This window comes from Danio aesculapii, chromosome 5, assembly GCF_903798145.1.
Source record: "Danio aesculapii chromosome 5, fDanAes4.1, whole genome shotgun sequence".
Taxonomy (NCBI): domain Eukaryota; kingdom Metazoa; phylum Chordata; class Actinopteri; order Cypriniformes; family Danionidae; genus Danio; species Danio aesculapii.
In genome coordinates this window covers 60,240,737-60,253,227 of record NC_079439.1, presented here as the reverse complement: position 1 = coordinate 60,253,227, position 12,491 = coordinate 60,240,737, and the positions used below count along the sequence as shown (strand labels likewise).

The 12,491-nt window shown below is 34.2% G+C and overlaps 2 protein-coding genes across 3 annotated transcripts in view; one reads left to right on the top strand and one right to left on the bottom strand.

Annotated features, from left to right (window-relative positions):
* Nucleotides 1–1,628: 1,628 nt before the first annotated feature.
* On the bottom strand, nt 1,629–5,070 carry mia (MIA SH3 domain containing). Its single transcript, XM_056458583.1, has 4 exons — nt 4,898–5,070; nt 3,739–3,872; nt 3,492–3,602; nt 1,629–1,843 (listed from the first exon to the last, which is right to left on the bottom strand). Exons 1-4 carry the CDS (start codon nt 5,025–5,027, stop codon nt 1,820–1,822), a joined length of 399 nt encoding a protein of 132 aa, XP_056314558.1. The 5' UTR covers nt 5,028–5,070; the 3' UTR covers nt 1,629–1,819.
* Nucleotides 5,071–8,895: 3,825 nt separating this feature from the next.
* Nucleotides 8,896–12,491, top strand: part of bicdl2 (BICD family like cargo adaptor 2) — a 13,959-nt gene continuing 10,363 nt past the window's right edge. Inside the window, exons 1-3 of one of the 2 annotated variants that reach the window (XM_056458579.1) lie at nt 8,896–8,970; nt 9,522–9,561; nt 9,739–10,276. In XM_056458579.1, the coding sequence (XP_056314554.1) occupies nt 10,013–10,276 (264 nt within the window). In that variant the 5' untranslated portion in view covers nt 8,896–8,970; nt 9,522–9,561; nt 9,739–10,012. The remainder of the gene's footprint in view (nt 8,971–9,521; nt 9,562–9,738; nt 10,277–12,491) is intronic. The other variant, XM_056458578.1, reaches the window with a different exon arrangement.

Below are 12,491 nucleotides of genomic sequence, written 5' to 3'. Positions count from 1 at the left end.
ATACAAGAAATATCATTAAAATATTCACATTTTTATCATTAAATGAAATCTATTAAAAATAAATATAAAGCATTTATTTTGGGAATTTCCTGTTACTAAAGTTTTGTAGAACCCAATAATTAAGGCAACTCAAACCATTTGAGGAAACCGATTGCAACAAACCATTAGAGTTAAAAAACTAATCCTAATGAGTAATCAGTTAAAATACTTAGGTTAAAAATACCCCAACATATAACCCAACTATAGGTTATTATAGCCCCTTCCCAACTATAGTTTATTTTAACCCAATGCATTGGGGTATACAATTTAACCCAATGCATTGGGCTATTTTGATTAAATGTAATTTTTTTCCATTCTGGTATTACTATTGCTATTATTACAGGTACTACCATAAATTTTAGAAGTATGAGTGTGTAAATTAAATAACTTACAGTTTAAAAAACATTGAAAATGCTTTATTTCCATTACATTTTAAGTTCCAGACACTTAAGTGTTTTTATCTGCTTAATATGGATCAGCTACAAAGCGCACATTTGTGTCATCAAATAATTAAGAGTGCTGGTGAAACGGATATAAAAAACAAGACACAGAGAGGTAATTTGATAAAAGAAAAAAAAACTATATTATTGTGTTAGAGCTTAAATAAATGTAATAACGCAAAAACAACATTGCGTACGCATATTAATACAGCTATTCTGTGTCAGTTAAATCAGCTGACTGTTAAAATTCGAATTTTTTAACCCAACTGGTTGAGTTATTAAATAAATAACCCAATAAAAGATAAAAATAACCCAACAATGCACCAAATATTTAACCCAACAGGTTGAGTTATTAATAAATAACCTAATAAAGGTTAAAAATAACCCAACAAAGCACCAAATATTTTTAACTCAACCATTGTGTTGAGTTTTTTAGAGTGTACTGTAAACTTTTCCAATTGAGTAAATGAAGCAATTAGAGCACAGTAAAACACAATAAATAAAGAGAACTCAAACCAACTAAGTACTGTAAAATCCAATAAGTTAGGCCAACTCAAACTGTTTGAGGAAACTGATTGCTTCCTACCATTTGAGTAAAAAAAAAAAACTAATGTATATGAGTACTGTGAACTTACTCCATTTAAGTTGAAGTAATGAGGTATTTAACTCATTACCTTCAACATTGAGTTCAAAACTGTTTTTAAATGAGTAGAATTAACTTTCAGTCAATTTCGAGTTAACTATACTCATTTCATTTGATAAAGTTGACTGTTGGGTTTTACAGTGTGAAAGTGCTAATTGTTCATATGTATTGTGTCTTGTAAGCACACAATGTTTTGGATTTATGTTAACAATGAGTAAAATCATGCAATTTTTGCAGTTTAATAATTGATGTAAACCTACAGAATTTGTTGCATGTTCAATATTTTTCTTTCTATGCTAATTTGTTATACACTTCTCTCTCCTGTACTATTGTCTTCTTTCATTGTCTGGATTGTTTTTCGGTATTTCATGTTATATGTACACCCGTGTTTTTTTTTTTTTTTTAAAGCAATTTGTCTATTGAAAGAAAGTATTTTGTGAAGATGTTTTGTTTTTATGTTGTTTCCTCTGCATGTTGGAATTGCAACAAAAAAGCCTTTAAAGAAGTATCAGCAGCAGCTCAGTTTTATTAAAATTACTGCATCAAAAAGCATTTTGTATACAGTGTTTGGGTTTATCTGAATGCTAATCATTAAATGAAGTTGCTTAATAGAGATAATAAATGTATAGTGACACCATAAAGTGCAGAGTGAAATCAATAATTATGCTTATTTTCCAGCTGTAGGCAAAACACGATCCTAATAGCAGTAGAAGTCCCATTTCTGAAAGAAAAATACATGATTATTCTTAAACATATCAATACATACAGTGTATACGGAAAGTATTCATAACGCTTCACTTTTTCCACATTTTTTTATGATACAGCCTTATTCCAAAATGAATTAAATTAATTTATTTCCTCTAAATTCTACACACAATACCCCATAATGACAATGTGAAAAAAGAGTTTTTGAAATTGTTGTAAATTTATTAAAAATAAAAAATCTGAAAAATCAAAGCCTTTGCCGTGAAGCTCTAAATTGAGCTCAGGTACATTCTGTTTCCACAGATCATTCTTGAGATGTTTCAGCAGCTTAATTGGAGTTCACCTGTGGTAAATTCAGTTGATTGGACATGATGTGAAAAGGCATACACCTGTTTATATAAGGTCCCAGGGTTGACAGTGCATGTCAAAGCACAAACCAAGCATGAAGACAAATGAATTGTCTGTAGACCTCCGAGACAGGATTGTCTTGAAGTGCAAGGCTGGGGAAGATTACAGAAAACTTTCTGCTGCTCTGAAAGTTCCATTGAGCACAGTGCCCTCCATCATCCGTAAGTGGAAGAGGTTGGGGACCACAAGGACTCTTTCCTAGAGCTGGCCGGCCATCTAAGTTGAGTGATCAGGGGAGAAGGGCCTTAGTCAGGGAGGTGATCAATTACCTTTAGCTCTGTCTGAGCTCCAGCGTTCTTCCGTAGAGAGAGGAGAACCTTACAGAACGACAACCATCTGTGCAGCAATCCACCAATCAGGTATGGTTGAGTGGCCAGAAGCCACTCCCCGCCTGGAATTTGCCAAAAAGGCATCTGAAGGACTCTCAGAAACTAAATTCTGTGGTCTGACGAGACTAAAATTGAACTCTTGGAGTGAATGCCAGGCGTTACATTTAGAGAAAACCAGGCACCACTCATCACCAGGCTAATACCGTCCCTACAGTGAAGCATGGTGGTGGCAGCATCATTCTGTGGGGATGTTTTTCAGCAGCAGGAACTGGAAGACTAGTCAGGATAGAGGGAAAGATGAATGCAGCAATGTACAGAGACATCCTGAATGAAAACCTGCTTCAGAATGCTCTTGACCTCAGAGTGGGGCAACGGTTTATCTTCCAGTAGGACAATGACCTAAAGCACACCGCCAAAATATTAATGGATGGGCTTCACAACAACTTGGCGAATGTCCTTGAATGGCCCAGCCAGAGCCCAGATCTAAATCCTATTGAACATCTCTGGAGAGATCTGACAATGGCTGTACACTGATACACCATCCAACCTGATAGAGCTTGAGAGGTACTGCAAAGAGGAATGGACAAAAATTCCCAAAGACAGGTGTGCCAAGCTTGTGGCATCATATTCAAAAGACTTGAGGCTGTAATTGCTGCCAAAGGTGCATCAACAAAGTCTTGAGCAAAGGCTGTGAATACTTCTGTACATGTGATTTTTCAGGTTTTTAATTTTTAATAAATTTGCAACAATTTCAAAAACTCTTTTTTCACATTGTCATTAAATAAATAAATGAATTTAATCCATTTTGGAATAAGGCTGTAACATAAAAAATGTGGAAAAAGTAAAGTGCTATGAACATTTTCCGGATGCACTGTAGTTTTATCATGCATTTGTTTTTGTTTATCATAAACAAAAGGAGATACGCACATCAGTCTTGACCTCAACCTCAGCAGGCATTAAGGCGTGAGTCTCTTCAACAACACTGCTGGGGAAGAAACCCAGACGAGCTTCCTGCTCTCCATAATACGACCCTTGAACCTTCACAAACAGAACATTCCTGTGACTTTAGGTGTGAAAGAATTTATAGCACACCTCAAATATGATCACAGATTTGAAGTTTGGATTACTAAAACAATACTACCTCATTAATAATGCATAGCCTTGTTATACTTACACTGCCAGCCCAGAAAAGGTTTCCACGGTCTTTCAGCATGGCATACACATAGACAGACTGGCCTTGCTGGATGGGTATGAAGCGACAATCTTGTGGATAATAATCCTGCAGAGCTTTAGCGATGAGAATGGGATCTGACAATATAGGTAATGCATAGTTTACACATGATGTCCTGCACTCCATTAAAAGCTATATCATTGTCATATTATTTATGTATTTTTAACTCTTTTACTTTAGTTTACGAATTTACATATAGGTTCCAAGAAGACATTAAAATAGTCATAAAAATATAATATATTAATATTTTGGGCATTGGTGTTGGTGTTGATGATAACCACAAAAAAATTGTTAACTTTAAAATTCACTACAACATAATTCAGCAAAAAAAAAAAAAAAAAAAAAAAAATCATTAGTTCTGAGAATTTTAATTTTTAAAGTTTTAAACTTCTTAACATATTTCCACTATTTTGTTCTATAGAAAAAAGCTATTTTTTTCTATTAGTAAACATTAAGATGATTTGCAGAAAATTCTACAGTCTTCGAAAGTCTGTGATTAGAAGAAACATTAATTTAGTTTTTTTTGTAGCATTGCATAAATATACCACTCGCTCATATTAACACAATTGTAATGGCATAGTGTTGTTTATTTGGCCTGCATTGCTCAAAAATGAGAATTTGATATATATGTAAAACTTACTATAATACAATTAGTTAACAAATATGTCAATAAGGACGCACAATTCCTAAAGTATACTAAAACTTCATTTTCAGAGCTATTAAAGTAAACAGCAAAAATTTGAATGGGACACCTTTCCTTATGATAAACTTTAAAAGTGATATAAATGTTATTACTCAATTACAATGCAAATAATTGTAGAATAAAACAACTAGGCTGTTAATTGTTGCTTTTGTGCAAAATTGGCCCGTTGCATAAAAATTGGGAAAAAACATCTTGACAGTAACACTTAATATTTGTTTTTTTATGGTATCTCTAATTAGTATAAAAATACAACTGTTCAAAAACATTTCATGCCTGCTCAAGTCCATTAAGCCATATCAATGAAACATTTATTTTTAAGAGTACAATGCAAAAATGAGAAACATTTGTAAAATCTCAATAAATATCTAAAAGTTAAACATGCTGGTTAGAATTACTCACAGCTACACTCTGAATCGGCGCATAGCTTCTTGTCGGAGAGTTTTGGCATGTGTCTGCCAGCCTGAATCGCCAGTGGCAGGGAGCCACAGAGCACCAACAGAAAAGTCCAGTTTGCACAGTGTTTCTCCATCTCTGTGTGTGTCTGATCCTTAGTTGGTTTGAGCAGGGCTAAAGCTCAAGTGGGAGGAGCCCAGCTTATGCCACGCCCCTCATATTTTTAGAAGACAGAAGAAATGGCAAGCAAGCTCCACTGTATCGCTTTTGTAGAATACAAGTGATTTCATTTCATTTTAATGAACCAATTTAAGGCAAAACTTGACAATCGTTTTAATTTCAATTTGCATTTGATACACACAAATGAAAATTGTTTACGGCGCACCTTTTGCTTATAATCAGTGTTTGGGTGTAATAAGTTACAAAGTAGTTACTGTAATTAAATTAAGTACAGTTAACAATTTCCTGTAGAATTTACAGTAACTTACCGGCAGCAGGTTGCCAGCAATTTACTGTAAAAATACTGTAATAATCCTTTAATAATCTTGCTGTGCATGTGTTAACAGTATTGTATATCGTTACTGTAAAATAAATCAAATTTTTTCAAGTTCTGTTTTGATTCACAGCAAATTAAAAATATAATTTAAATGACGGCAAGAATTCCCAGAATGCAATTTTAAAATACAGTAACATACCGCATAACTGTCATACAGTAAAATACCATTCATATTACAGTTAAATACTGTGTAATTTACAAAACATGTATTAGAAAACAAATAATGTTTAATTATGTCATTTTAATGATGTAAGTACCCAACACTGTTTATAATTAACAAAAATTTATTGAAATCACTCCAACCTAAACACACTCTCAGAAATAAAGGTACGCGAGCTGTCACTGGGGTGGTACCTTTTCAAAACGTACACATTTGTACTTAAAAAAAGTCCATATTGGTACCTCAAAAGTATATATTAGTACCAAAAATATTTAAGAGGAACACTCTTGTACTTTAAGTACCCTTGAGGTATTAATATGGACCTTTAAGGGACAAATACCTTTTGAAAAGGTACCACCCAGTGACAGCTCTTTTCTGAGAGTGCAGGTTTACATGCAAACCAACACAGCAATGAATGAGTAAGAAAAAAAACTAAAAAGGAGGCTAGTGCTTTGAACGGATAGCCTCATCACTCACTTCTTACTTCTAGCTATTGACTTACATAGTATTTGTTTTTCATACTATGGATGTCAGTGGTTTTCATCTTTCTCGAAAATATCTTCTTTCCTGTTCAACAGAAAAAATCTCGTAGATGGTAGGAACTGGTGAGCAAATATTGTGTCAATTTTTAAGGGTGAACTATCCCTTCAACATGTTATTTACAATATTACAATAAATTTAGGGGCAAAAACCTGTCATTTACAGCCTTACTCGAATAAAAAAAAAATACAGGCTAACACATTTACATGATAACATACACTGTCTGCTTATTAACTATAATTGGGTTAAGATTGTGCATGTAAACACATTCATTGAGTTTTCGTTTGTCCTTTATGGTTTTATTTTTCTTACAGCTAAAGGTCCAGGTTTTGTCAAGCTTCCTGTAGCTCTACTAACTAGCTTCATTCATGGTCTGCAGAGAAAATTATTAATTCCAAAAAACAGGAAGAACTGCTCCAAGTTTCATAGACTGTCTCTTGTGTAAATATTTCAAATCCTAAATGAATTCATTGTTGCCATGTTGAGGGCCACAGGTCCCATAGCGCTGTACAGAGCATGAGGCCTTTGCCAGAAGCTCAACAAGCCATCCATTCACAGCAGCAAAAATCAACACTCTGGTTCAAAAGATTCCTCATGTTTGGATCACGTCAGATTATTACAATCAGTCCACCAAAGCTAAATGTAAACTGCATATGTAGAAGTCAAAACTTTATCATGTCCAGTTATTTATGTTTATCATGCCTGCATGTAAATCTTCTTCCTCAGTGGCTGGTGGCGTATAGGTGGATTGAAGAGGATTAACTAATGTAATTTTAAAATAATTTTTTTAGAGTATAAGCATGTTATATTTTATACAATAATTCCAAGCAAAGTTCTTTATCTTAATATAAATAATAAAAAAATAACATATATATTAAGCTATTTTATTCAGACTGTCTACAGAACAAACCATCGCTATACAAAAACTTGCCTAATTACCCTAACCTGCCTAGTTAACCTAATAAACCTAGTTAAGCCTTTAAATGTCGCTTCAAGCTGTATAGAAGTGTCTTTAAAAATATCTAGTCAAATATTATTTACTGTCATCATGGCAAGCATAAAATAAATCAGTTGTTAGAAATGAGTTATTAAAACTATAATTTTGAGTGTTTTTATTCCCTATATCATACAATTATAACACTATTTCAATATATTGATAAAATTCAGATTTTAAATGTAATTAATTTGTTCTCTTTGACTAAATTTATAGCATTAATTAATTTACAGGTAGGTTAAAAAACATTTTTGATTTTATTTAATAGAAAAATATGAAGAAGTAGCATAAAGAAATTTAACAACCTTTTGTTTAACAAATATTGTTGAATAACAAGACTTAATCTAAATAATTACCAAATAATGAGACAGAAACAAATCTGCTCCAATAATAAAGAAATGTGAACCACGTCAAGCATGTAAACTGTAGATCAACAAACAAATGAATCATTTTCTAAAAATACTAGTTAAGGTTAAAAAAATCTTTTGCAGGTTTCATATTTTTCAAAGCTATATTTTTTAGTTGATCTGCATCTTTTCTAGTCTAAATGTCTAAGTTTTTGTTGATAATTTGCAATTCAAAAATTCTGTTTCTAACAAAAAATAAATTACATTTTTGCATTTAGCACATTTTTGTTTATGAATGCAATACCAGGCAGAATTTGACATTCACAATGTAGGTTTAGTTTATTAAAACAGTTCCAAGCTATCTCACATTTTTTTATTATTATTGCTCAATCCAGGAACATACAGTTGCAATCAGAATTATTAGCCCCCTTTGATTTTTTTTCTTTTTTTTTTAAATATTTCCTAAATGACGTTTAACAGAGCACGGAAATCTTCACAGTATGTCTGATAGTATTTTTTCTTCTGGAGAAAGTCCTATTTGTTTTATATCGGATAAAATAAAAACAGTTTTAAATTTTTTATGAACCATTTTAAGGTCAAAATTATTAGCCCCTTTAAGCTATATATTTTTTGATAATCTTCAGAACAAACCATCGCTATACAATAACTTGCCTAATTACCCTAACCTGCCTAGTTAACCTAATTAACCTAGTTAACCTAGCCTTTAAATGTCATTTTAAGCTGTATAGAAGTGTCTTGAAATATGTCTAGTCAAATATTATTTACTGTCATCATGGCAAACATAAAATAAATCAGTTATTAGGAATGAGTTATTAAAACTATTATGTTTAGAAATGTGCTGAAAAAACTTCTCTTTGTAAACAGAAATTGGGGGGAAAAATAAACAGGGGGGCTAATAATTCAGGGGGGTTAATAATTCTGATTGCAACTGTACATAACAGTACATAAAACATATACAATATTAATCAATAAGTGGCATTGACAAAACGTACAGCACACTATGGAAAAATGGAAATAATAACATCATTAGGGAAATAAAAAGAAGAGAGAATGAGAAAAACATGATAGGTTTTTGCCATTAAAAGGGTTCATTTAAGATTACTTATACGAAGATCTTAAAAGCAGAGCATATTTTGACAGGTTTTAAAGTTTTCTTATTTGTCGATCCTGAAATCAAGTTTATATAATTCTCCATATTTTTAATCAAGACCACAAAGGCAGGTTTACTATTTGAGAATTTATATTTGAGGATGTACAATTTGTTCAAAAAACAAGTTATCTCACCTGACGTCAGCGTCACCTGCTTTGTTTGCGTGTACTCAGCTCCTCCCTCTAAACTAATGACGCAACGAGAAAGGTGTGGTTTAATTTGCGTTACAGCAGCGCTTCCAAGGCGACCAGTAGTACCTCCCTCAGCTCCCTGTCACCTTGCATGCTAAGTTTGGAGCAGGAACTTCCCAGGTAGGAAAAACAAAGCTTTACTTGTTCTCAGTAGTCAAAAGAGACATTTATATTATCAGCAGACACCTCCATACTGACTTTACAAGAAACTTATTTTGATTATTACACATTCTTTTAAGTCATATTTAGTCGTTTGTAGTTGATACAAACTGCTTGGTTGTTTGTAGTTACACAACGAAATATTATAGTTAATTCAATACTGTTAATATCATAAACATGTCAATATCATAACATGTCAATACTAAACATATCCAGGGGTACATGGTATCTTTTTATATAATTTATGTTGTTCATTATGTAATCATTTGCCTGTGTTTTCTCAATTATGGTTCACAGACAGAAAAGCAACCTGCTTTACTTCAGGAATAAGTCATTTTCAGTTATGCTAAATATGTAAAGTGGTGAAATTTCAGCATTAAGGAGGTTAAAAGTTACCTGTGATCTTCAAAACCTGTTTTAGCCAATTGTAAGGTCTTAATTCACTGGCGACCGAGAAGTCTTGAATGACTACTGGAATGTGAAACACACTGAAACTTTGTTGTGTTGGTCAGGTCTACAAAAGAAGCTGCTAGACAACAGAGACGCCCAAAGGTAATACCGGATTATGTGTTGTTTCCTAGCACACACATTTAGAGAAGAAATCCAAGCTCTATACAGTCCGGGAGGATTAGATATTGTTAATGAATACACCTTTTTTGCTTTGTGTCATAAATATCAGGGTGAGTTCCAACACAATTGTCACCTGTTCCAACATGCTTTTGTCCTTAGGAAGATTTACAAGGAAGAATCACGATAGAACAAACAAATCAACTAATGTTTCCACCCTTCGAAGAACTTTTTGCATCAATACACCCTAAATGTGACACACACTAGTGTTGATCATATTTTAAAGGGCATACCTAACCAACAAAACAGGTGTTTTCTAGTGAACTATAAAAAAAGTTGACGGATTTGACTGGGGGAGATGCTGATAGAGTACTTTTGACTACACCAGGACGGTCATTAGGAGTCCTGCTCTGCTGTGAATTCAAAGAACGAGCCAATGTTTTCATCTAAGAAGGAAAACCTGCCCTCTCCCATCCTGGAGGATTCTTTCTTCCCTTTCTCTTCATCTCACACTGGCTCCAGCCACCGGATCATGGCTCCTACTATGGGAGCGGATGATCTTCTGGCCTCACCCCAGGATGATAGAAGTCCTACTTTGCTGGAAAAGGACCTGATCTTGGCTGCGGAAGTGGGCCAAGCTTTGCTGGAGAAAAATGAGGAGTTGGTCTCTCAGATAATGCAGATGGAGAGTGAGATGGAGGTACAGTATGAATGACGATGACTTATGAAGGCTTTATAAAGGTTCATTCGCACCAAAAATGGTAACTATAAGGTTTTAATGATCAATGTAATTCTATGAGAATAGATATGTCCACAGCTACTGTATAGCGATAATGACACAGAGAAAGGATATAAATCTTCAAATATTTAAAGCAGCAGATAACATGACGTAACTGCAGCGCACGTTTTAAAAAAAACATTATTGCTCACCAGTGTGAAAATCAATATAGTTAATACAAATAGTACACTTATTATTGGTGTGAATGGACATAATCTCTGATATCCTATATTGATCAATTAGCCTAAACTTAAATAATGAATGTAGTTAGCTTTAGCTCAAACTTAATAAAAAGCAGTTTATTTATTTATTTAATTGAGATATGTTTTGATTTATTGTCTAAGCAGGGAAAGTTGTCTATTAATTATGCATTCAAATCATGATATAATGTTTTAAAACATTATAACCCATTACAGAGCATCTGGAAAGTATTCATAGGGCTTCACCTTTTCCACACTTTTTATGTTACAGCCTTATTCCAAAATGGATTAAATTAATTTATTTCCACAAAATTCTACACCCATTAACCCATAATGACAATGTAAAAAAAAGATTTTTTGAAATTGTTGTAAATTTATTAAAAATAAATAACCTGAAAAATCACATGTACAGAAGTATTCACAGCCTTTGCTCAATATTTTGTTGATGCATCTTTGGCAGCAATTACAGCCTCAAGTCTTTTTGAATATGATGCCACACGCTTGGCACACCTGTCTTTGGGAATTTTTGTCCATTCCTCTTTGCAGTACATCTCAAGCTCTATCAGGCTGGATGGGAAGCGATGGTGTACAGCCTTTTTCAGATCTCTCCAGAGTTGTTCAAAAGGATTTAGGTCTGGTCTCTGGCTGGGCCACTTAAGGACATTCATTGAGTTGTTGTGAAGCCACTCCATTGATATTTTGGTGTTATGCTTTAGGTCATTTTACTGCTGAAAGATGAACAGTCACCAAAGTCTGAGGTCAAGAGCAATCTGAAGCAGGTTTTCATTCAGGATGTCTCTGTACATTGCTGCATTCATCTTTCCCTCTATCCTGATCAGTCTTCCAGTTCCTGCTGCTGAAAAACATCCCTACAGCATGATGCTCCCACCACCATGCTTCACTGTAGGGATGGTATTAGCCTGGTGATGAGCGGTGCCTGGTTTTCTACAAACGTAAAGCCTGACATTCACTCCAAAGAGTTCAATTTTAGTCTCATCAGACCAGAGAATTTTGTTTCTTATGGTCTGAGAGTCCTTCAGATGCCTTCCAGGCAGGAAGTTGCTTCCGTCTGGCCACTCTACCATACAGGACTGATTGGTGGATTGCTGCACAGATAGTTATACTTCTGTAAGGTCTCCTCACACCACAGGGGTGGGTTAAATTACGGGAATGTGGGTCTGAAATACGGGAGACTCCCGGGAAAAACGGGAGTGTTGGCAGGGATGGACGGGAGACTCCTGGGAAAAACGGGAGTGTTGGCACTTGGCAGGTATGCCTCTGATCACTCACCTTAGATGGCCAGCCAGCTCTAGGAAGAGTCCTTGTGGTTCCAAACATCTTCCACTTACGAATGGAGGCCACTGTGCTCACTGGAACTTTCAGAGCAGCAGAAATTTTTCTGCAACCTTCATCAGCCTTGTGCCTCGAGACAACCCTGTCTCGGAGGTCTACAGACAATTTCTTTGTCTTCATGCTTGGTTTGTGCTTTGACATGCACTTTCAACCCTGGGACCTTGTATAGACAGGTGTATGCCTTTTCAAATCATGTCCAATCAACTGAATTTAGCACAGGTGAACTCCAATTAAGCTGCTGAAACATCTCAAGAATGATCAGTGGAAACAGAACGTACCTGAGCTCAGTTTAGAGCTTCACAGCAAAGGCTGTAAATACTTCTGTACATGTGACTTTTCAGATTTTTTATATTTACTAAATTTGCAACAATTTCAAAAAATCTTTTTTCACATTGTCATTATGGGGTATTGTGTGTAGAATTTAGAGGAAATAAATTAATTTAATCCATTTTGGAGTAAGGTATCATAAACAAATGTGGAAAAAGTAAAGCGCTATAAATACTTTCCAGATGCAGTGCATATCTATTACTGAATGTTTCTCACAAAAAAAAATACATTTTAAGCTTTGCACCTTATTAATTATT